This window comes from Chiroxiphia lanceolata, chromosome 10, assembly GCF_009829145.1.
Source record: "Chiroxiphia lanceolata isolate bChiLan1 chromosome 10, bChiLan1.pri, whole genome shotgun sequence".
NCBI classification, from domain to species: domain Eukaryota; kingdom Metazoa; phylum Chordata; class Aves; order Passeriformes; family Pipridae; genus Chiroxiphia; species Chiroxiphia lanceolata.
In genome coordinates, this window is record NC_045646.1 from 10,951,752 (window position 1) to 10,977,296 (window position 25,545).

Consider the following 25,545-nt stretch of genomic DNA (forward strand, 5'->3'; position numbering starts at 1 on the left):
TGGAGAAAAAGCAAAGCCTCTCATGTTTGCGTATGTTTGGATTTTTGATGCTACTCATGCCTGATCCCTCTATTCTCTGAAGTCCATGGGATATTTGTGTCTTATTTCAATGGGAGAGGAATCCATTGGCAGCATTTGGTTTAACAAACACCATAGGGATTTTTTTTTTTGGGGGGGGGAAGCTAGAATTGGGTTTTTTAACTATTTTTATTCTTCTGAAGGAAGGTTTGCTGCTTATTATCTCACAAGCTTTTATCTGGTGCTGAGTCATGGAAGTGAGAGAATGTGTAGGCGTCTTAGCATAAGAGAGAGTAATTCTGTCATTTACATTTACAGACAGTTATGCTTTCCAGAAAACTTTTTTTTGTGGGTTGCAAAAGTGATTAATTTGCTGTTGAAGCTGTCAAAGGAGTTTTTCTGTTTAAGAATTTTTTGAAAGGGAGAAAAATCTGTTTCTACTTATAGGAAATAATAAGGTAGAAATTGAAATGAAAAGAAAAGCGTACTGAAAGAACAGACAAGAAAATGTTCCCTTTCCTAATTATATTTTTCCTTTTTCTTTTTATGTATCTATCCATCTGTCTATCAGCCTATATATCTATTTGTCTGTCTCATGGAGAAGTCGTGTGGACTTTGATACAAAGCTAATTATAGTAGAATTATGGCCAAGTTCAGCATTATCAATTCCAGCTGTTAAAATTATCATGGGATCAGTTCAAAATAATTTTTTTCTCTTTAAAGAAAGCTTACTTCAATTTCTTCTTGGTTTTCCATCAGACTATTTAGTTTTTGTGTTTTAAGATTTTTCTGCACTCTTGAAAACTTCTTTTTTTTAAATGAAGTCCAGAGTCCTCAATTAAATATTTCTTTGCACTACTAGTAGAATAAACTATTTCTTTTCTTTTCCTTCATCCCTTTTTCTAGTATTTTTTTCTTTTCCATAATTTTCTTTTTTTTAATTGCTATTAGATTTTTCTTTTATTATTAAAAAAAAAGGATTAATTACAGCTGAGACAAATCCTTTCCTCTTTAGGACATACTCTTAGTGGTGAGAACAGTAGTGCTGTTGGAAGGCTAAAGAGAGTTTACCAGTTTCAACCAAATTTGTATAGACCATCAATATCCATGGCATGATTAGCTGTGAATCTTGTTTATTGTACCCATTCCTAAGGACAAACTGAACACGAACTGTTTAGCCTGGAAATTTAGGAGTTTTTTTCTAACCAACTGGGCAGTGATGTTTTTAGTTGATCTTCTGGCAGAGTAGGGGTGGGAGTATAAAAACTTGTTCTACCTTCAGCATAGTTATGAAGAGTATGATATGCCCAGCAAACCTTTCCATGTCCCACCTAGCTGAAGCCCTCAGCTCAACCCCAAATGGACTTTTGTCAAGGGCATATAGTGACAGGGCAAAGGATAATGGCTTTAAACTGAAAGAGGGTAGATTTAAATCAGATATAATGAAGAAATTCTTCCCTGTGAGAGTGGTTGAGGCACTGGCAGAGGTCGCCCAGAGAAAATGTGGCTGTCCCATCCCTGGAAGTGTTCAAGCCTGGGCTGCATGTGGCTTTGAGCAACCCGATCTAGTGGAAAGTGTCCTGCCCATGGCAGGGGGCTTTGAACTTGATGAATTTTAAGGTCCTATCCAACCCAAGCCTATCTATGATCGTATGCTGCTTGCTTTGGTTAGAAGGGTGGTTTTCAGCATCTGCCTTGTCTCTGCTCTGATTAAAGTGTCTGCTCTCCTCATCCTCTGTTTCTCACAGCTGCCCTTTCTCCCTCCCCAATTATAGTAGCTTCAACCATGGTCCTTTGACCTTCAGCAAGAAATTATTTGTGCCATGTAAGAGGAATATTGATTTTTACATCACATGGCCCACGAGGCATCAGAAATCACTCTTTTTCCTGTAAGTGTGGCTTATCTCTAGCTTTTAGGAAAAAATGAGCTTTGAGCCCTGTGAGACTTCCTGTTCGGGGTGAACGGGTTCTGCATTTAGATCTTTTCACTGGAAAGCCATGTGCTGCAGCTGGACTTCTAAATTAAAGAGGGGAGGGAATTAACCTGGCTTAACCTAAGTTTTGACAATTCCATTGAGAGGCCAGTGACTCATTTAGAGAATTCATCGAGTCCACAAGGGTTAGAATGATACTTCTGAAAGCTTATAGAATGTCATTGCTTTGTGCTTTAACAATTGGGTCCTGCAGTGAATTCTTGTGGGTTGTTATGGAAAAAAGATTTATTGATGACTTGTGATGCCAGAATGCTTACTCTGTGCATAATTTTTTTTCTTAAAATACAAACACATCACAAACCGCAAAAGAAAAAAAAAAAGGATGCATTGCAAACTAGAAATTAAATATAATTTAATCCCATGGTAAATTCAGATCTAGAAACCTGAATTCTTCCCACTCTCCTCGAGTTCAGGTCTGGCACTTAATTTGACCTGTGACAAGAATGAAAGCCATGAAACTCCATTTTGGATCCAAAATTCCTTGCAGTTTTTGGGCGTCCACTGCTGAGTTTTGGAGAGCGTTGATCCCTTGTTAGAACACTGTTGAAGCCAAGTTGCTCAGAAGGACTAAATTAATACTCCCTAGTCCCAAAGTTTTTAGCATTTAGTACTTCTGCCCCAGGGCTCGAAAGTCACTGTTTCAAATTCTAAAGTTAAAAATGTCAAAATCAGTTAGACTATAAATCCCAGTACCCATCAGTATGCATTTATACATCTACCACAAGGAAAGAAGTGAGGAGAGAAGGAGGATATGTCTGTTTGTTTTAAATTAGCAGACTTGGGTTTAATTCCTAATGCAAAAGGGCTTGTGGCTGGGTACACGGGTCAGGGTGCACAGCTGGCCTCGGAACTGGGCTGGCGCTGCTGCTGCTGTGACGTGCTGAGCTGAGTCCTTGGAGGTGCTGAGGTTTAGTCCAATGCAGGCTGTATTTAACCTCGGTTACAAATTTCATTGCTCAGGTTGCAGCAGTGTGAATTGCCAGGATCTCTAGCATGTTGAGTTTTGAACAAAGCTAGGCGATTATTACCTGGAGGAGGTTAGATTTGTAGGATTCATTACCGTTTGCATAGAAACCTCCACTGTGTTCCCAGCGGGGAGGAAAACCCTCTGAATTCAGAGGCAGTAGGAGGCCAAATCCGGATCTGCAACAGCCAGCATGTTTGGAGTAAATCTGCTGAAGTCAATAGGGCTGGCACTGGTGTCACTGAGATCAGAATCTGACTTGATATAAGGCACTTCTAAAAAGTGTACTTCAGGCATCAAGGGGTATTGGAGAATATTTTAGTTCTCAGCTGTGACTGTGATAACCCAATCAGCAAGACATGGAGCAAATGTCTTGGGATGTTATTTTGGTCCAAGAGCAGTGTAAGGAAGAAAATTATAAATCATAACTTAATCGGGCTCATTAGGTTGTTGTTGATGAAGTTTAGCAACTTTTTTTTTTTTTTTGGTGAAACTTGCTGAACTGAAAGGAGTGTGGCATAGGAGAAAGCCTGGTATTAAACTAGGATGTAGGGCTTAGCTGTATCAAAAAAAATCTGACATTTTTGGACTAAGTATATAACCTAGTCAGCAATATCAGTCACTGAAAACACAGCTCTTGCATTCCGGATAAGAATGAAGAGAAGAGGTTTTTTCGTTCTTTGATTTTTTGTGGTTTTTTAATGTTAAAGCTTACAATGGCTATTTGTGGTTTTGTTTCCTCAAGGCATATTTAGGAAAACTGGATTAATTTATAATGCCATTTACAACCGAACGAAGCCTGGTGAGGCGATGGATTTGACATTGCTTTACACAGGCTTTTTAGAGTGATACTGTTATGATTCTAAATTTTTATCGGTGTTTCTTTTGAGTAAACATTTTACCATACATTTAATGTAATTATAGTTCTCTATGAAAAGAGGAAAATAACACAGAAACAGTGACTTAATACTTTAATTTAAAAATAAGCTATCTTTCTGTATTGTTTTATACTCAAGTATTCTGTGGTACAGATGGCTTTTTTGCTTGTGCTATAAATTAATGCTCTCTCTTTCGCTTTTTCTCACTGGTTACAGTATTGCTCTGGTGTTTTGACTAGAATTGTTGCAGGGGATAAATTCTGTGTGTCTTGGTGTATGTATTGATGTACCTAGAGAATAATTTTAAAAGCTACAGCAGGTGAAAGAAAACTTCTCCAATCAGATTTCTCAACACTGTGCTTGGAGTCTGTGATATTGCGGAAAGACTAAGGTATTTTGGGCAGTGGTGATAACCCAGGCAGACGGATAAATGAGGGAACGTTCCACTCCACTTCCCAGAAGGAGCCATCTGGGAAAACAGTTAAATTTGACCTGTTGTTGTAGCTCATCAGTCTTTTGGAAAGGTGTACACCTATTAGGTGTACCTAATAGGAAAATAACCTCTCTGTCACATCTGCCTGTCTTTTATGGTTGTTTTTTTTTTGGTTAAGCTCTTATTTTTTTGTGAGGCTGCGTAGTTTCTCTCTGCTGCTAAGCACTCAAGTTATTAACTGGAATCATTTTGTATCCCACTAAAAATACTGGCGGATGACAGCGGGTTCTGGACCTCAAGTGAACCATAAGAAAGCAGATGTTGTATGAACATGGAATTGTTCGCTGATGCTTCTGCTCTTCTGTACTGCTGTTTGCACAGGCTTTAAAACGTGGGGAAAAGAAGAATAAAAACACATGGTTTTCGCAGGAAATTGAGACAATACTAACATTCAAAAATGTTTATACCCTCTGGTAGGATAATGTTTTAAATCTGGTTTAATAGAGTTTTGGAATTGGAAAAGATAAATAGGTTATAAATGCAAGCAATGCAGCAAATAAACAGAATTGTAAACAAATAACAAGTAACACAAAGTAAACCAAGTAGTGCCTGAGTGCATATGTATTTCATATTATTTTATGTGTGCATATGCACACTTTCTTAGTGTTCTCTAAAATTAATAAAGGAAGAAAGCTTGTATACTCTATAAACACTCTAAAACTCCTTTCAAATTTAGTAGGAAATGAGAAGCTTTTATAAACATGTTGGTCTGTTGTTTAGATCCATTGTTCCACATACAATAGAAAATGATAACCTTTCCATATAAATTGTAGAAGCCTCTCTGGAAGACTTCATGTACCCATAACTTTGTCATGTCCCTTACAAGGACACCTCTTGCCCTCACTCATGCATCTTCCATTGTCCTTCTTAATCCTTTTTTTATAATCATGATGCACATCCATGGACAGCGGCATAATCTGTATAACCCTCAAACCTGCCCATATTTATCGTGCACAGGAACTTCTTTTATATTACAAATAGCAAGTTATAAAAGGAAGGAAAAAAACGTTTTAAAATCTGTGGATGATGTAATTATGATACTTTAGGTTTCACTAGATTAGTAATAGCAAAAGTCATAAAAATGCTTTGCTTACTCAAAGTTCTTATTTATAGGGAGGTGGGGGCTTCCCCGTTATCACGGCATGGCAACATTTTGCCTAAATTAAGCAAGGGAATTTGTTCAGCCCATTAAAAAGGCCCAGTTTGGTGAATGGAAATGCTTTGGACATTCCTGTGTTGCTAAGCCTTAGAGAAGGTACTCCTTGAGGAGCTCAGTTTCGCTGCTCCATGCACACAGTGACTTGTCTTCATGTGGTATCATGCACTTCTTTTTGTGGTCTTCGGCTTGGGGTTTGTACTCAGTAGTTCTGTGTTTTGGTCACTCAGTAGTTCTGCTTTTTAGTGTGACCAAAGGGCTGTGGTGCGTGTGCCACTGACTAGGTCAGTGCAGGGGGCTGCCATTGCATGTTCCTGAAGTCCAGATGGGTGCAAATCTGTCATTTTAGTGAGGAGAGTGGGAAATCACAAAAATACCCCAGGATGAATTCAGAAAATATTTAACTTCTCCTGACTGGCATCTTCTGTAGCTTCTTGACAAAGTTATTTCTCATGCTGATATCTGATGTTCTTGGGCATGAAGTTGCTATTGCTTTTGAAGTGGTCAAGTGGAATTGCTTAAATAGAAAAATTTTAATAATAACTAGCCTTTTCAATGAATTAAGCTAAAATTATGTCCCTTGACTGTCCACCAGCCTTGAATGTATTTAGGTCAATTGTTTGCACATCTTTTTAAAACTGGTCTCTCACAGAGTCCTCATAAATACCAGATGATCAGCCATCAGAAAAGGAAAAGCAAATAAAAAAAGCTCATAGTAGTCATCCTAGTGATAATATTAGGTAAACAAATAAAAAAGTAAATATGAAACTGAGGAGGAAATTCTTCGTTGGCATAAAACTGTTGTGTTTTGGAGATCAAAACTTTCAGATGTGTGGAATTAATGGAGTGTTGCAAAGTGGAAACCCAGGATGCCTAAAACACTTGACACCCATACTTAAACCAAGGTCTGTGTCTATAACTGCACTTGTCAGTTGTGGAAGGCTGTTTTCCAGGATAAAATATTGAAAGTCAACTGTTACCACCTTTTCTTTCGTGCACCATCTTCTCCTGTGGTTTTAAGCTGGGCCATGACAATGAGTACAAAAGAGGTTATGAAGCAGAAACATTAACAACTATGCTGACTCCTTTTCCACCCATAGTAGCAGCTGAAAAGCGGATCAAAGCTCAGAAGCAGTTGTGCTCTTGTAACGCTTTATGGGATCCGTAAGGTATTCTCTTCATTTGAGAACCAGAGATGAACACTTTATTAGATTTCTCCTCTTCTTCTTTTGGTACAATGCCTAGGAGCAGTCTGTTTGAGTACCTTGATAGCTGCTGGTGACCAAGCCAACGAACTGAATCCCACATCTGTGAAGTATGAGTGTGGCTGCTGATCCATGCACAGTCCATATATCTGTGACACTTGCTTGTCAGCTGCAAACTAGAATGAGAGAATGATGAAACTAAAGAAAAACTTCCTCTGATTACAAACGTGTTTTGGCTGAGGGGTTTAAGGTTTGGCCCAAACTTCAAAACTTTGGACTGGATTCTAAGGACATTTTGACACTTAAAGAAATTTGTGTTAGCAACTAAGCTGTGTGCACGACATAGCAGCAGTGCAGAGTTGCAGAGATGTGTCCTCAGCGTGCTTGAACTGTCTGGACGTTATAAAGAAGGCCAGAGAATGATGTATATTGAAAACGCATCAGGTATGCTAAATGGGAGCAGTGCATCTGCCCACGATCTCTGGACATTAAGCAACCCAGCTGGAGCTCTACCAGGACTCCAGGCATCTGCAAGTCCCAAATGAAAGGCCAGATTTCTCTTTTTCACCCAGATGTTATTTCAGACAGAAAAAGAGGATACATTCAGGGGAACCTGGCCTTACATTATCACTAGCAAGGCAGCTTGTTCAAATACAGAATTTGAAGTCAGCAGGAGTTAAATGTGTCTGCACCTCAGGAAACCCCCTAAAATGCCAGTTCACATTTTCAAGTACCTAAAGGCCCAGGTTTCAAAGCAGAGTATTTGATTTTTCTCAAGGGTTATCCTTCCCAAATTGAGGGGGAGGTGTGATTTGCTACCTCAGGCAGGAGGGAGGCTCAGTCCAGCTGCTGCTCCTGGCAAAGCAGCAGCTCCAGTTCTAGCGGGAGCCGCTGTTCAGCATGGAGGTGGAAAAGGAGGTGGGAAAGGGCGTCTCACTTGTGTCACCCGCCTTCGTACACTAGAAATACACTTGCAGCGCAGCCTCTTGGTCATGCATTGGCTACGTGGCATGGCAGGATCCTGGCAGATCATCTGAGCTCCTGGCACTCCCTTTGGTGTGCTGCACTAGCTGAGCTTGAGTGGCAGTGCACTTAATGCAGGGGAAAGGAATCTGTGCTTCTTACAGTCACATCAAAATTACCTGCTTATTGTGGAATTTGTCTCCAACTTTTGCTGTCTAAATATTCAGTGACTTGTCTTGCCTGTTTTTATGCTTCTTTTACAGTCAGTGAAGTAGATTCCCCCAGTGGATGATTCATCTCCGCTGTTTTAGGCTTCAGTATTAGAACAGGATAAATGACCCCGTGGAGGTACATTTCATAGAGAGAGAGCTTTAAGCACCTCCAGCTAGCCAAGGTGAATGCCCATCACTGGAGTTAGGAGAAGCCAAGTTAATTTTACACCCTTCATTGCCTTTCTCGCCCCGGCCTCCGACTACCACCACCACTGATTGATACTTAAAAGATTTCAGATGGCACATCCTGAGCTGGCCCTGTGTTTCAGTCCAGCTTGTGTAGGTGGACCATGCAACTGAGTTAGGAAGAATGCTGCCCTGACCCATCGAACTGGCAGCCCCCTGAGAATGCTGCATCCTGGTTTCAGCCCACCGGTAGTTGCCAGGTTTCTGCCTTTCGAGGAAGAAGGGTTGTTTCATTCCTATCCTGGAGTAATTAGTGACTGAAATGCCTGAAAAAGGCAGCCCCAGCTAGAGCCGTGGTTCTCAACCTCTGCTCTGCAAACCCTGGGGGTCTATGGATTACTCCCAAGATAACTAAGAAGAATTCAATGAAAGGTAACTTAAACCCCCATGTTTATTGTCAATAGATTAACTTTCTCCGTAAAAGTGCTTGTGTCTTCTGAAAAACAAACGTTTGGGGGCTGCTGAGCATAAAGGTTGAAAACCACTGAGCTAGAGTAATGTATCTTTATATCTGATAATTTGACAGCTAAAGGGCTAAAGCTATTCAACTGTACCTTAATGAAAAATGCCTGGAGAATTGAATGGAATATGATAAACTTTGTGTTGGCATTTTTGATCCAGTCTGTGAAACTTGAGTAACTGAAGAGATTCTATAAAAGTTACTCTACAAATACACAAAATAAAAGGACGATCAAGTCCTTTTCATAAGGCTTCCAGCTGATCATATAGAATCATGCTTCTGCTGTAGACTGTGATTATTCTCTACTCTTTTTAAGGTTTAAGCCCAACAAATGGTATAGAATGATAGGTTAATTTCTGTAGAACAACAGGTTTTATCCCTAGTACCTATGTGATGACTTTTTAGTTGTAGATATACATTGAATTTAATTTAAGATCTCTATAAATAATTTCTACAGAATGAAAAGTCACTGATACTCAGGATTTCAGGTTTCCCCACCAAGGTAGCTTTGAATCCAGACACCCAGCTTTGACAGTCAGACCCCTTGGACAGCACAGTTTTATCACAACACCATAGACTTCTCCTATGATGGTTGGTACAAGAAACTCCTGCAAATGCTTATAAACTTTATCCACATTTAAGAAGACAGGGCAGGAGTTGCCAAGCAAAATTTTTCGCCTCATGGTTATACATGCTACCATTTTTTAGTTGAAGCGTTTTGGGGGTTTTTTCCTCCCACATTGATTGAGTTTTACTTGATTTTGTCAGTATTAGTTCACCTTTATTTGAACTGCTGGATAATTCATTTGTAGAAGAGGCAGTACATTTAGGTACTTCCATCTGTGTTTAAGCAAGGCTCTTGTGCTTTCCCATTAAAAAAAAGATTTTGTATTATAATGCTTGTGGTAGATGAGGTTCTGAATTTAACTCCTTCCTACTCTAGTTTCTCTTAACAACTCTGTGTTATCAACACCTGGGGTTTCTAGTTTACTCTCTTTGCAAATATGAATTTGCAAGAAGGGGTTGATGGTAAGTAGCGTGGTTCTAATTTGCACTTGCAAAGTGTGTCAGACAGTTTCATGAGGGCATGGTGAGCAGAGGAAAGCCTGTCTTCCTCTGAAAACAGCCCTTAGAGGATGTCAGAGAGCATGTTTGGCTGCGATAGTCACATGCAAATGCAATATGGTTTTGAAATGAGCTGTCCAGGAGCTGCTGGAGAAAGGGATACCTGTACTCCTATGAATCTTCTCTTTACCTTTCTCTGTTTTCTTTTTCCTATTTCTATTTGTTTTCATGTCTCTTGGCTATCACTTTAATGCGCTTTTGCATGAGTCTACTTTGTTGTGCTGGTAGAAGTTCTATGGATTCACTTGGATGAAACATTTGTGACAGTCATCTGTTTTGCTAGGACTGTACCCAGTGATGTAAATAGGTCTTACCAGCTTTCTGTTCATTACTTCATCTACCTGGCATCCTTATAGCCTCATCCATCCCTCCTATCCTCCTAGTGCCTTCCAGACATCTGTTGAAATCTCTCTTCCCAGTGGTATCTGTGTACCCTTTTCTCATCCTTCCACACATTCCTGTCCTCAGAGCAGGAATCTTGCCCATAGTTCATGTGCATTTAAAAAGTTTTTTCTTAATCCATTAGTAATCTAGAGGTTTAAGCCTGAGGTGATATTTGAGTGCACGGTTGGACTGTGGCCACCCTTCTCTCTCCCAGGTAAAAAGGCAGAGGATTTATGATGATACCTCACCTGTGCCCTTGCTTAAGAGCTACAACCACTTTGCGTCCCTCTAAATCATCAGTGCTCCACTAGTGGTAAACTCCCTCTAACCTGTCCCATTTCTCTACTACATCACATCAACTAGCGTTACACCTCCCCCCCTAAAACCCAGCTTTCATCACACACTTGCCCAGAGCCCTCAGAGGAATTCAGAATGAGTCACATAGGGTGCCTCTGGGGACTCCTACTGATGCAAACTTCCTCCTCCTCAAGGCAGCCTGTGGTTTGATGCCACAGTGCAGCTGGTACTTGTTAGCTCAAGCCTTCACTGTGAAGTTGATGGCAAAGCTTGGCCTCTGGCCCAGGCACCCTCAACTTGGCACCTTCCTTCACTGGGTTCTGGTGCAGGAGGGGACACTCCCAGCTCATCCTCTTTGTAGCATCAAACACAGGAGCTGCTCAGTGCCAGTCAGTAGACTGGAGGTTTGGGGTTTTGTTGGAGAGTTTATCATTCATTCTTAGGGTATATTCCAGTCCAGGCAGGACACTGGCATCAGCACATTAAGTGAAATGTTATGTGGATGTTTATATGTAAGATTGAAGTCCCTCAGTTCTTGGGATAGGATAGACTTTCATCACGAGAGCTTTAGTTGAGATCTGTCATCACCTGCTTCCAGAGTCTGCATTCAGAAATATATAATGTGATGAATAGGGTTCATTTATGTTGGTTTGGTTTGGTCTTTCCCTCTCTCTCTGCTAGGCCATTGTCTTTATAACATTATCTACCTTCTCCCTCTTCACATGGAAAAGAAAAATGCTTTTCTGGTGGTAATTACACAGTGCCGTGTTGTAGACCTTTCATCCCATTACAGTAAGTGGACAAACTACTGTCATTTGCAAGAATGAAATAGGCGAGGAAATGGGAAAGTTTCTGACACTCTCAGGCATAAATGCCAACCTGACATGGGAGAACAATTCTGACAGAAAACAAGTTTTCTTGCTAGCAATGAGTACTGGTGTAGTTCTGCTCTGATGCAGGGATGGAGAAATGCCTGCTCATCTTCAGGTGTTTCAGAAATAGAAGAATAGAGCAGTATTAATGCTGGGCTGCAGACCCTTAACCTGTCTCTGCCCTTGCAGTTCAACTGAGACACTCTTCAGCTCTTCCTTGCTCTCAGTTTCAAAATCTCTTCAGTCTGTCCATGTGCTGCCTTGTCATGGATGTGTTAGCAAGGTCAGGGTGTGAAAACATTTAGATGTTTTTTCTCTAGCAGAAATTTTCTGCCTTATTATTCCCCAGCTCCTCATACACACCTTTTACATCTCTTAGAACAGATTGGTGCTCTTATTTGCTTGAGTTCTCTTGATGATTTATAGTGTTTCCTCGTGGGAGGTTTGCTGTCAGGGGAGGTTTACCCTGAAGGTATAAGGTCTTTGCAGGAATAAGGTCTTTACCAGTGCATCAGCAAAAAAATATCTGCATATCACCAGGAAAAAGCTACCAGTTGGGTGGTAGAGCTTCCTTATCCCTTTGGTAGACTTGCTTGTGGTCTGTGGACTAGAAGTTGAGTGGCTTGCACTTATCTCCCTTTTCTTCATGTCAGGTGGTTGCTAAATGTTTGAGGCGCAGTGTCCTACTTTCTCCCACCTTCTATGGAAGGTGAGTTTGGAACCCTTGGAGGCTCAGAGCCATGGGTGGTTGAAGTTCGTCTCCAGCCACTGCCCTGGGTGGTTTGGCAGCAACTGACTGTCGCCACCTGCTGACCAGGCAGAGGATTTCTCTGGGCCAGGTAAAGCCCACGTGTAGGGTGTCCAGAAGAGCCCCCACCCCGCTCTCCCTGGCAAGAGGGTGATGGGGCAGTAGGTGGAGGTCAGGGTGCCAGCATAAAGCAGGAACACTGAGGACAAATATGACATTGGTCATTTAGAGAAAGGTGGCACATACCTTAGAGTGAACATAACCATGGGTGAGAGCTGAGCTGATCTGACTGTGGGCTGCTGTGAACTTGCAGGTTTTCAAGCAGATCATGGATGAGATCAAGCCTGGTGCAGGAAGTTTGGATGGGATATAACCTCGTATAATTATAGTGTTAGGTGCAGTCAAATTGCACGTCTTCACTTTAATCCATCTCTGTATAGGAATGCATAAAATTCAAGTACTCTTTCAGAATAAAGGAAAATAAAGAGACAAGAAATTTTACCTAATCCTAAACTCCAGAAGTTCAAGTTTCCTTTTCTTTGATTTAGTGAAAAAACTTAAAGTTCTTCAATGTTCTTCAGAAACTGTTTCAAATTATTAGTTTTTTAACAAAGATGCCTTTTCACACTCGTGTTTTTGAACATTTAAATGCAAGGTAAACCAACCAAACAAGTACATTAGACTGAAGGATGTACAATGCCTATGAGGTCGTTGTCACTGCACCAAAGCTTCATTCCGTGGCCGAATTGCAGGCAACAGCAGCATTTACTGTGATCTTCTTCCCTGGCTGCCCCAGCTGTGCCTGGGGCACTGGTGCAGGGTTACATGACTGCCATGGTGGGAACTGACCTCTGAAGCTCTTGGGAATCCTACCCACCTTCCTGCCCTTTGATGAAGCATGTGTAACATTTGCCTTCTCTGGGGTCACTCCAGGTTTTCAACCAGCACATCCAGGGTAGGGACACCTCTGTGTTTTGCTTTGATTTGATTCTTACAGTTTGGGACCTACTTTTAGGCCATCCTACCCTGCTGCTTCCTGCACAGTTAAAGGTGCTCCTGTATTGGGGCAGAACCCTACAGGTGCTCTAGGGACCCAAGGAATTTCATGTCTCCATAGAGACTATAATCTTATTTTCTCTCTTTTTCAAAACACTCTCATTTTCACAGAAATGCCTGGGGTTTCCCCTGATTATTTTCCAGTGAGTCTCCCTTTTTTTTTCATATATTATTTTTTAGTTTGTTTGTTTGTTTGTTTGGAGGCAGAGGAGAAACCTCCAAGGAGAGATGAAATGCCACGCATGGCAGTTCTGCTCAACTGCTGTGGTGCTGTCCCTGTTCTGTCAGAGGAGGGGAAGGTTGCTATTACCATTTTATAATGCATGGTCTCAGGTACATTCCTGCTTTCCTAAGCAGTTTGAGTTGCTGCGCAGATGTTACTGTAAATCCCTGTTTCCAGCCTAACCCCTCACTGCTTGATCTGGCGCCTGAGAGGCCCCTCCTGCTGACGCTGTGTCTCTCTTTCCTTGCTCCCCAGGTCTCCGGGACCTCGAGCAGCTCTGCTGCCACCACCCCATCCGTGTCCACCCCTGTTACTGGCCACAAGCGGATGATCATCCCCAACCAGCCTCCGCTGACCGCCACCAAAAAGTCCACGGCCAAGGGCCCAGGGCAGCCGGCGCCCATCCCGGTCACTCCCGTGGGCACCTTGAAGCCACAGCCGGTGCCAGCCTCCTACGCCACGGCCTCCACGCCCAGTCGCCCGGCCTTCAACATCCAGGTGAGGACGGCACAACCCAGCCCGCACTACCAGCCGCCCGGCCCGCAGCCCGCGCACTATGGCAGCCTGGGGCACGGCCAACCCTACGCGGCCCCGCCGTCCCGCCAGCCTGCTGCCCCGCAGTACGGAGCGCCTCAGCCCCACGGGCCCGACTACGGCTACGCTCCACCGCCCGCCCGGCCTGCAGAGCCCGCCTATGGATATGCACCTCCGCAGGGCCGCTACCAGGACCCCTACTATGGGGGGTACGGAGGAAGGAACGGCTCCGAAGCACCCTACGTGCCACAGAGCTCCTGGAAGGCTGAGCCAGCGTATCCTGCTAGTAACGCCATGGGCCAGGCTCCTCCTGGCCTCTACCAGCCACCAGGCACTAAGAAGACCTATATCACCGACCCAGTGCTGGCCCCACAGCCGCCCACCCTGCAGCAAAAGGTAGGAGATGTGGGTGCTCACCGCCCAGGGGATTGGAGAGCTGCATGGCTGAATGTGGCCTGGGAGCCTCCCTGAAAGAGAAAGTGGTGCCATTGGGGATGTGGGGCAGATCTCCCTCTGTATGGCTTCTAAAAGCTGGAAATAGGGATGTCTCATCTGCTTTGAAAAGAGGCTTTGTGGGGGCTTAGAAAAGCCATCAGCCTCAAAGTGTGAGCCAGTGTAACGTGGAGGTATGGTGTCACCCCACAGGCAGGAGGGAGGCTTTGTCCCTGTGACATGCCATTGTCCAAGGAGCTCCCTGGCCGTGCCTTCGTACAGCATCACTGCACTGGGGTCTTCTCTTCTGGGCCCTCCCAAGATGAAGTGAGGGGTTGGGTGAGAGCTTCTGCTCCATATGCTTGTAGACAACCCTGGTTCAACTCATAATCCTCCCTCTCCTCAGGCAGATGGGAGGTACATGGGAGGCTGGTTTTGATCGTGGTTCAGAGTGATTGTGGAGGTTGTCCTCTGGTGTGTCGATTTTCAAAAATCACTTATCACTGAAACCACATGGAAATGAGTTCCCACAGAGCTTAGCTCTGGTTTTCTTCTCCGGTGATGGTACGCGGGGTGGCCTCCATCCACTTCAACCAATGCCCGGACCTCATAAAGTGAAGTCAAGTTGAAATAGAAAGATAAACTGGTCTGCCTGGTTTCTCTGCCCAAGCTGAGCCTGTCTGGCTTTTGTCACTTCTGCTGGTGGAAGTCTTTAATGTGGCTCTGGGGGCACAGAGGCACTGTAGCTTTGCAGGGCCCTGGTGCATGACAAGCTGAGGCTCCACCAAAGGGTGAGGCAGGGAGACAGTGACACCATCGCTGCCCAGGCCCACCCTGGCATGTCTGAGCACATCCTGCTCTTGAGTTTGTGGGTGCTGACAGGGAAAGGGGAAAAAGCTGCTGATATATAACAGAAACCCTGTCCTTTTGTTATTTCCTTCTCTGACAGCACACAGACGATCTTCCTTGAATTCCAGGTTTCCTGACAGTGGGAACTTTTGAAGGCAAAGATGTTCCTCTAGACAGTTTAGAGAGGGCAAGAAATTACACAAGTCCTTAAAATATTATCTACTAGCAGCTAAGAAACTGCTTTTTCTCTTTTCTTCCCCTTCCTTGCCAAGAAGCATAGGACTAGGGAGAGAAACAGCAAACTCTCAGCTCTGCAAGTACTTAGCATAGAGCTTAAACTGAAAAGTCACAAAAAGACACAAAATTTGCACATAGCCTTAACTGGTGTAAATTGTTGTGGTTCCAGTGGAGTCACTGAGGAAATGCTGAGGTACAGCAGATCCATATTTAGACTTTTATAGATACAAGTAAGCTTATATATAAAAAATTTAAAAACTGTAGTTCAGTCAGCATCTCTATGGAAACGCAAATCATCTTGAACCACAAACAGCACAAGCCTGTTAGTCTCATTTGCATTACAAAGCTGGAGGGACAGTTTAATTTAGCTCAAGTTTGGGGTTTCATGTCTGCATGTATATATTTTTATATATATGTTTGTGTGTGTGTGCACGTGGCTTTTGCAAATACACATGCAGAAATACTTCATAAATATCTCTATAAAAATAATTTCAGTTCTTCTGCAGAACAGACTATTATTTGCTTGGTGATAAATCCCTCCAGAAACTTTCTTTCTCATCCAACCTACTAAATAACTGTGTTATTACCTATTTCACTTTTTAGCTTACAAATCTTCTGTAACATATTGGTGGCAGATTCTGCTCAATTCTTGCTTTGTAACATATACAGTTTAATTGGTGAAGAATTGAAGGTGATCTAAGAGTCTTTACAGGAAATGCTCAGTAATAAAACACTGTATGCTTTGCCATTGAAGCAGTGTTGTCCAGTCTTACTGCGTGCTGTTCTCTTCCTCTGCAGACTAACTAATTCATAAAATCAATGTTTGGAATTATTTTATTTAAAAGGAAAAAAAAAAAAGAAAGGCTATATGAGAGCCAGATATCTGATAGAACTGTCACTGTAATTTGACTTGGCTACAATATGAATGTTAACTTATTTTCCTGAACGCAACTGGCTTCTGCATTTTGTTGTGTTTTGCTTTTTCAAGGTTGGTTTGAGGTCTTTCAGTTAAGGAAATAGATTTGGAAATCCAGGATAAGAAGTGCATATCACATAAAATGCAAGACAACCTTTAGGAATTTTATTTCTTGCAAGGGAATGATTTTAAAATATAAATCAATTTCTAAATGTATTCAAAATAGTGCATTCTTAATCTTGAACGCACTTTGTGCGCAACATGTTAAGGATATTGTAGCAAATCTATCTCAGATTAGAAGTTCATAGTTCTTAATTCTAATATGATCCATCACTTTGAGAGGTAAAATTTTTCATTTAATTTGTTAACGGTTTTTAAAGGGTAAAAAAAAAGTATATATTTGGCATTCTGACTAGAAGGAGGTCCATGGCATTGTGGCTCAGTGCTTTTTGCTGTGTACTAATCATGTTGAAGTCGCTGCTGATCCAAAATAAATCTGGATTGGTATGGGAACAGCAAATAATCTGTACTGGTTCTTAAAGCCTGCTGAGAACAATGAGTTTTACTCACTCACAACTCTGCATTGCATTCTGTCCTTGGGCCAGTTATGGAGTGAGAATCATGCATGTGAAACCTCTGGGCATTTTAGTCTTTCACAGCACCCCGTCTAGCATTAGTGCCCAAGTCCTAGTTAGGAAATGATCTGGTGGAATGCATGTCCTCTTTTAAACCTCCATGTACTTCAAGGGCTGAAAAACCTCAGGAGCTTTCTCCTCTGGATAGTAGGTGGTGGGGATTTCTGTAGCAGCAGCAGTGCTCTCATGAGACCATCACAGAATCATGTGACACGATCAGCTACTCCTGTACTTTTTGCCAGCAGTGCTGTTCCTACTCAGACCAAGTCAAAATCTGTAGCCGCTCTTTTAACTTCTCCCTCCCAAAGGCCGAAGTGCACAAGATCAGAGTGGCTCATTAGGTACATTGATTTCTGGCACCACAATGTCCACAGTGGACAAATGACAAAGCACATTGCTGTCATGGAGAATTACTGAAACTTTGCCCTGTGGTCAAAGCAGGGTTGATAAAACTCCCACCACCAACCAGTTTAGCTATCATCAAATGTTTCTGTGCTGGACTGGTGAGACGCCAAATACCTTTGTTGAGCTCTCATATCTTGAAATAGATCTAGGTCCTTTTACTACTTTTGGTCGTGTTTGAGTGTTTTTGAGACACTATTACATGTCTCCCAGGTAGATTTGTGAACTTTTCAGGAACCTCTTATATCTCCTGGTGTATTTGAGGGGTGGCCACTGGGAGGTCTGTTCTTCCTAGCTCTCAGTTCCCAGCTATTCTCCTTCTACTCATAGGCTTGGGGAACCACATTCCTTCATAAAGGAACCTGCACATTTTCAACATCCAAACTGGGTACCACTGAAGTCATTTGAGAGAGCTTGTGGTTTTGGTCCAGAATGGGGGAAATCTTAACAAACACACTGACCTCTTGAGAACAATTTAACAATTCGGTGAGGACAGAAGTGTCTTGTAGCTCTGATTTAGTACAGCATACAAATCCATGCTCCTTTGCTGCAGATTTTCTAGAAGGAGAAAGGGAGCAGTGTTCCTGCAGTAACTGTGTCTGTTCTCCCTGACATGGCACAAGTGCACAAGTTCCTTAACCTGGTCAGCCCAAACCAGCCACGGGTCCCACTGTCCCCGTTCACACATAAAGAGTCATCAGTGGCCTCCTCTTCACATGACCCTTCAGTGTTGTGCACCTTTTGAGGTTAGCACCATGAAAAGTAGAGAGACAGTTGGAAATCATAAGGCAACTTATGCTTTTGGCACGGTTTTGGTGGTGGTGACCACTCGTGATTAGTAGACCTCAACCACCGCATCGTTTCTGCGCTGCTGGAGGTGGTTTCTTTTCTGCCTGCTGCACCCAGCACCTTCACAGTCTCATGAAGCTTGCAGTGCCCAAAAAGGACTATGATGGCTCACTGTTTTCTCATTTTACACAGCTTTTGCCAGTTTTTCCACTGATTTAATACCTGTGATGGAAGTTTCATCTTTGCCTCAGAAACATATGCTCGCTGGTGTCCTTTGCTATGACTGATGCACTTGTCTGGTACTGGTTTAATAATTTTTACAGTCTGCCATCACTCACATAAAGTGGATACCTCCGGCACCTGTGTTTGAACTGAGACTAATTCACTTGCTGTTTTCTGTTAATCTAGTGACTAGAAATTTTTTGTTCTCTGCAGATGAATAAATGCAGTCTACCAGATTCCCTCCTGCTGTCACAGGGATATATTCTTTCTTAGTGTTGCTTTTGACTTGGTGGAGAAAGGTAGGCAGCTTGTATACTGCTTCTCACCCAAAATTTTGTGTCTCCACCCAAGTGGCTTCACAAAAGTCAAGTGTCAGAAATTTCCACTGGATGGAATTTGGAGATAGAGTAAAATGATGGTTGAAGTTGGTTTTCTGTCAGTGTGGGACAGTGGCTTCCCATAGCTTTAATATGCTAAAATAAAGCAGAACAAAGTAGAATTAAAAAGGCTTATTTAAAATACTCTACCTTGGCATTTAATAACTTAAAAAAGACTGAAAGCTAATGTAAAATGAAGTAGAAGGTGAAATTCTGAAATTCAGAGTTAAATTTGCGAGTTCAGTGTGACATTTCAAAATTTCCAGATGAATATGTAGTTCCTTTCTACCCTGAGAATAGCAACAAATGTCAAAATGTTGACATTCTTCACAAAACAGTAATTCAGAGTTCTAACCAGCACTAGCTGTATATCAGCTGCTGACTCTCTCATTGCTTCTGGGTGGATTAAATTAAATGCTGTTGCTTCTGTTAAAATGAGGAGGAGGGGAAGAAGGCAATGGTGTCTAACAATGAGAAGCTCAGAGTTAGGACTTAGCAGTACTCTGTGGCATTGAGAATGATGTTTTCCTCTTCAAGGTATTATAAATCTCTGCATCGAAATCTTTGTGGATTTTTTCAGGTGATAAGGTGCTGGCAAGAGGTACAAAGGGGGTTTCTCAGAACAGTGTGCTTATCCTGACTGCAGGAACCCAACACAGTCTGGTTTACACCCTAAATTTTGAAAGAGCCCGATTCTTGGCTTGAAATGTGTTTAACATTTTCATTTGAGAACTTTACTCTTTGTCCTTTGTATTATATTTTTATTATTTAAGCAATCCATATACTAGCAGGAACCAGCTGATGACAGAGCAATTAATCAGATTTTTCTCTTAGGAATCATATATTTTTCTTAAATAATGAAACAAAGAGTTGCCAAACAATTACCTTGAAGTTAAGGGTAAGAGGGAACCTGCAGCTACAAGAATAAGTCAGGTCAGTATATACTGAGAAACCAACTTAAATTTACAGCTTCAGGATGCAGCTTTTGCAGCTTTAGCCTTTATTCAGCTACAATGGGTTAGTAATATAAGAGGAATAATTGAGAAAGAGGCTTTTGGCATAATACCTGGATGTTCTTTCTTGCTCCTTCTTAAAATAAGCTGAGGACAATGCCTCCACACATGATAAGGCATGGGGCAGCCTTGGAGTTAATCAAGGGCTCTGTTTCTGTGCTGTTTAACTCTTGATAACCAAGTGTCTACCTTGAGAGGTACTGCCAGACCACGTTACAGTCTAACAGATAAGAATTTTGGATCTGAGGTCATTTTTATGCAGTGACCGTATACTTAAGGAACATCTGATGGGAAGGCTCTCTGGTTTTCAAGCAGTGGTGCTCGCCTGAACCCTGGGGCCAGCTGAGCTCAGGTCTCTAAGGGATGGCCTGGTCTGTAGCATGATGAGGATGGTTGGCCTTGCTGCTGGTTTGCAGCTTTCAGTACAGAAAACAGCACCCATAAAAGTGAGTGCCACTTAATTATTTTGCAGGCGTACTCTGGCTGCTGCATGTTGTTGTGATGGTGCTGCTGATTGCTGGAGGAGCTGTTTCCTTCCGTTTTTCAAATACACTCAAGTCCAACTATATTGTAATTCTTTCAAAGCCAAGGCACCAGAGTGTGTGAGGAAGCTGTTCTTCTGTCAGATAACCTCTGTGTCATTGTCAAGTTTATTGCAATGAAGCTAGGACATGAATGGGTAGGGAAACTTGCCCAAACTTATGCACCAATTGTTTAGAAGAGCTGGGGAGAACAAGGAGACATGGAGCATCTTGGTGTCATTGTGTGACTCTTCTGTTTGAGATGAGAAGGTCTCTGGCTGCCCTGTTGGTGTGAAACTCTTTAGGGTTATGACTGGTAGTACCAATGTTAAGAGAAGTCACTGTGCTCACAACATAGTGATGCTTTGGGTAATGCGATATTTTGTCCATGTCATTTGGAATGGGTCGTCCTACATTTGGGTGGTTTTCCCGCTGACCTCTCTGAAGCATATTTGTGGTCTTAATCCAGTTCTTAATGGCACGTGTACATATATAATAGTAATGGTTCATTACTAAAGGATCACTTCTTTGAGCAGGCAAATTAGAAAATGGTCATGGTGCATAGTGAGCAGTGCCAGCCATGTAGGATCCCACCTAAAATAGATATTCAGTTATAAAGAGTAGAAAGTAGTCTGTAATGACTGCTGATGTAATATTTTTTTATCCAAGGGTAATAGTATGAAATAGTTGCTAATATGTGGTTACATTTACTGATCATAAATATTCTGGTACTAAACTAACTTAGGTGTCCACATAATGGGCTTCCTGTTAGGATTTACCTCTGAATAACTATAAAGAAACATAATATAGTAAATTTAATAGCAGCCTTTGGGGAAAAAAAGAAGTTTAAAAAAAAAAAGAGGTTTCCTATCACAAGCTGAAAGAACTCCTGTAAGGCAAACAGAATCTGCAATTACACTGGCAGTTTTGTTCTTAAATGAAAATAATAGTGAATTATAAAGCTGTAAAATTGTTTTCACAACAATATTTTGTTTTTATAACTCATACTATTTCACTTAGTAGCTGCCTGGCTCCAGAGCAAGTTACATAACATGATATTATGAATATGATGCCTCAACTTTTTGTCTAGGGAATTAATTTAAGGGCTCTAAACTTTCCAGTCACATTTTCTTCTTTGTTCCAGACACAGTGTATTCTCTCTGCTGGAAAAAATGTCAGATGAACTATGTCTTGCTTGTAGCAGAGTAATATTCATATGCTTCTTTATCCACACTAATAGGCCAATGACTTATTTTCACATGGATCCTCAAAATAGTCCAGATTGAAATGGGCTGTCTGAAGTCAGCTACACAAAACAAATTAGAAGAGCGGAGCTGCTGTGTGTTAGCTGATCAATCTGGCATTAGGAAGGATTTTCCATGGTGTGGTTTAGCACCAGTACAGACGGATGAATTAGTATTACTGTCAGTATCACTCATTCTCCCAATTAAATCTTTTTCTAAACAAACAAACAAAATTTCCTTAAATGAATCGGCAGTAACTTAACCTGACGTATTAGGATTACTTTAGTCATCAGTAAAATGGAACCACACTTGAGCTATAATACAGCAGATTAGCTGTCATAGTTTTCATCCCGTTATTGCCTAGTTAGACTACTTTGCCAACACCTGAAGGATATTTTTTTCAGGGGTTTCCTTCAGCTTTTTGAGAGCTGGTTGCTCGTTAAATGAATCGCATTCTTTTCTGTTGTTACTGTGAAGGAGCTTAAGAGAAAACTCATGCCTTTTTCAGGGAGAAAAATTACCTAAGTGGACAAGGAAGCTCCTGCTGTGTATATGCCACTGATGTATTCCTTCTAGGCTCTCACCAGGAAGCCTGGTGAGTTTTACTTTGCAATCCAAGTTGGTCAAGAGAGGAAATCTTGAGGAAGAGCCCTGCAACACTTGTATATTGTAAACCTCCATTTCAAGAGTGTCTTGCAGACTTAAAAGTCCCAGATGACAATTGTGTTTCCCTGATCTGATGATCAGCATCTCCTTCTCCAGCTTGTGTTAGAAGGCCGCTTTTCTGTTCCTTTTGCTGCATCAAAGTCCTTTCTTCCTCCTATTAAGCAACACTTACTTATGACCTCTCTTCCCTGAGGCTGCATCCCAAAACGTGCATCAATTCTTGCATGACCTCATTCTAATAATTCAGTTAAAACTTTCTCCTGAACCCCTTTCCTTAACTGTTTCTCATAATCTAGATTTTTCACAACTTCTACATGTTTCCACATCACTTTCCCCGAGGGTTCTTGTCCTCTAAGGCTTAAGCTTAAAATTGGGCCTTTTGCTGCTGTAGAATTTCCGGATCACTGAGCAAGTGATGGATGAGTCTTTCTAGTAGATTTTTCAGTACAGGGAAACAATGCAGTTGTACTGCAGGCAGACATGGCCCTGTAGGTAACAGAGGGTGTTGGGAGTGCATGAGCTTGTGTTTGTTTCTTTGTGAGGTTGCTCTCCAATAAATATGTCCAAATACAATTTTCAAATCTGAATTTAGCTTCCCACCCACCTTTCTGTACCATTTCACCATCAGGTCACCTTCTGCTGAATAAATACAGTACAGCAATTTAAACCTTACTGTAATTAAAAGAAATTCAGCATAAATTTAAACAGCACAAAGATAAGAAAGGTAAAAGGATAAAGACAACAGGAAGCTCAGTTCTGTGTGACCTGCTTTTGAATAAACAACATTATATTCCACAGTCAATTATCCAAAAAGTACAATGTGTTCTGTTGCCAAAAAAAGGTTGTCAGATAGAAGTGGTTAGTCAAAAGGACACATGCACTGGAGTGAACATTAGTCTGTTGTACTCAGTATAATATTATACAAACAGAGCTGGTTTGTTACTGGCTTTTTTCTTTCTTTCTTTCTTTCTTTTTTTTTTTTTTTAATTTTTTACCACAGATGAGATTATGCAGCTTTTTAATATTATTTCATGAACATCTAATTGCAGGCTTCAGCAAGAGGTGCAGATATTGCTAGGGAAATCAAATAAGGTATGCTCTGTGCAGCCCAATAATAAGGCTTCCAATACAAAAGTGGAAAAACAAGTCATTAGTTAGAACCATCGAACGGAAGAAGTCTAATGGGAGCCACAGGATAAACATTCCATTTTATTATGTCTTCGTTATATGTTTTGCAAGAATCTGTGGTTATAAATTAAAATTGCTTTTTGCAGCAGTGGCTGTAAAAAGTTCAAAATCTGTGAATGTACCTATTATTTTTATTTATATCACAGCAGGCTGCTAGCAAAATTAACTTCTTCCCCCTCCTGTTCGTTAGTTAAAAGATGGAAAATGCATACAAATGCATATCTGCAAGCAGTGCTCAAAAATGCCCCCCTTTTAAAAAAAAAAAATCAAGATGGCATCAATTTAAAGTGGGAGAAAAAAGAGGGAGAAAACCCAGACATCTCAGATAAAATTAACTTCTTCAGCATTACACAAGTTGGTAGGTCTGGTGTTTGTTTAGAAATTTAAATTAATGCTAGTGAAAGCATTCAGACTGTACTTTGACAGACGAGATGGGGTTTTACTTGAGACCATGTCGCTGACAAAGCAGAAGATTTTCCAGGGCTCTTCTCCAGTTGAACTGGCAGTCTTGGAGACCCTGATTACCAGCAAAAAACCCCAGTGTTAGAACAGGATCTTCCCATGCTGTCTTCTGCCTTCTGAGCAGGCAGGAGATGTGCTGCTGTGTGAGGGAATGCGTTCAACCTCTGACTCTGCCCCACACTCTCTTCTGAACTTTCCAGCAAAACAATTAATTTGTGTTTTAATTCAGCTTTTGGAAGTTACTGCCCCAAGGTAACAGCCAGAGCAAGAGATTTGTGGAATGGAGGTTTGTGGTGGTTGGAAACATCTGTTTCTTCTTTCAAAAATGATACAAAGACATGCAGTCTTAAACCTGCATCACCCTCATCAGCCCTTCTGCTTCCATTTAGGAGTTAATCATTAACTGTGGGACCATAGACAGCTTTCTCCTGTCGAGGACAGGCTATCCCAGGCTAGAGATCAGTGGCTTTCACCTTGCAAATCCGAAGTGTCAGCAAATTAATTCTAAGCTGTACTTCCCCTGATCTATGAAAGCCTGTTGTCAGAAGCTTAAATTCATTATGTGGGGGCCTGCATGTCCAAGGGAGAAAATAAAAATGTATGCAAATTAAAAAAGCAAAAGAACACTTCCCTAGGGACTTCTTTACTCTTTCCCATTAGCATTCCCCGTGGGACATTCAGGAAGCAAGCCACCGTGGTCTCTCTTGGGCTGGGAATTCCTGCTGTGTGGGCATGGTTGAGGTTCATAGGCATCTTTCTCCAGGGACTAGTCAGAAAGAACCTTCAGGCAGGGACCACAGCGCATCTCTAGGATGGATCAGATTAAAAAATGATACATGTTTTGGAGTCTCCATGGTGCTGCTGTTCCTGCTCCCTGGTTATCACCATTATAATTCTGCTAGTGTTGCTTAATAATTGTTCTAAATACTAGATAATGACAAGAAATCAATACCATGGGACCTAATTGCTTTTCTATCATTGGGAATTTAAAAAAACCCCAGACATGTTTAGTGATGAAGAACCTGTTTTAAAGTAGAGACCTGAATTTTTCTATACAACCTGATTTTCTGCAAACTTTGTCTCCCACTGTGCAGCCAGTTGCTGAGAAATTATTTTATTTCCCAGTTTAGATGTTGGACAGTGACTCAATATGCCCTGGAAATACTATCATTCTAGCAATTTTCTCATGTGGTAGCTCAGCCTAATGTTGGAGAAATGGGTAGTTACGAGACAAGACACTGTAAGGTTGGACTCGGGTTCTAAAAATAAATGTTTGGTTAACTTTTAGTTGTCAACAATTTTCTACTGCCACTCATGTTAGCAAATGGAATTAGTGCCCTCATGCAATTCCAGGATCCCTCTGTGGTCAACAGAAGTATCTACAGAAGATTAAATATGTTGGTAATACAGATAAATGCTGTGGCCACTCTCACCATATGTTTTGTACACTCTGCTGTATAGAACTTAGAGATCAGAAGAGTTAACTGTTTAATAAGGAGAACAAGTGATTAAGTGTGGGTCTAGATAGACCTTACTAGCATGCCTGATTTCTCAAATGTCTCCTTTCTGGCTCTAGACTTTGTAGTTTAACCTTTTTTCTTCTTAGCTTCCTCTGTAAAACAGGTATGTTTGCTTCCTGTATCACAGAGGGGGTTTTGAGACTTGAGTGTCTGCAAATTAGTTTTAAAGTCTATAAATGCAAAGTCGTATTCCTATTTTCTGTGTGAAAGGCAATGGAAATCATGTGCAGAGCCTCTCACAGCA

At 41.6% G+C, this 25,545-nt stretch overlaps 1 protein-coding gene across 6 annotated transcripts in view; it reads left to right on the forward strand.

Moving 5' to 3' along the window:
- Positions 1-25,545, forward strand: part of LPP (LIM domain containing preferred translocation partner in lipoma) — a 327,367-nt gene that overhangs the window by 191,341 nt on the left and 110,481 nt on the right. For all 6 annotated transcript variants that reach the window (XM_032697402.1, XM_032697401.1, XM_032697407.1 and 3 more), the window contains one exon: positions 13,550-14,224. In XM_032697402.1, coding sequence (XP_032553293.1) covers positions 13,550-14,224 — 675 coding nt within the window. The remainder of the gene's footprint in view (positions 1-13,549; positions 14,225-25,545) is intronic.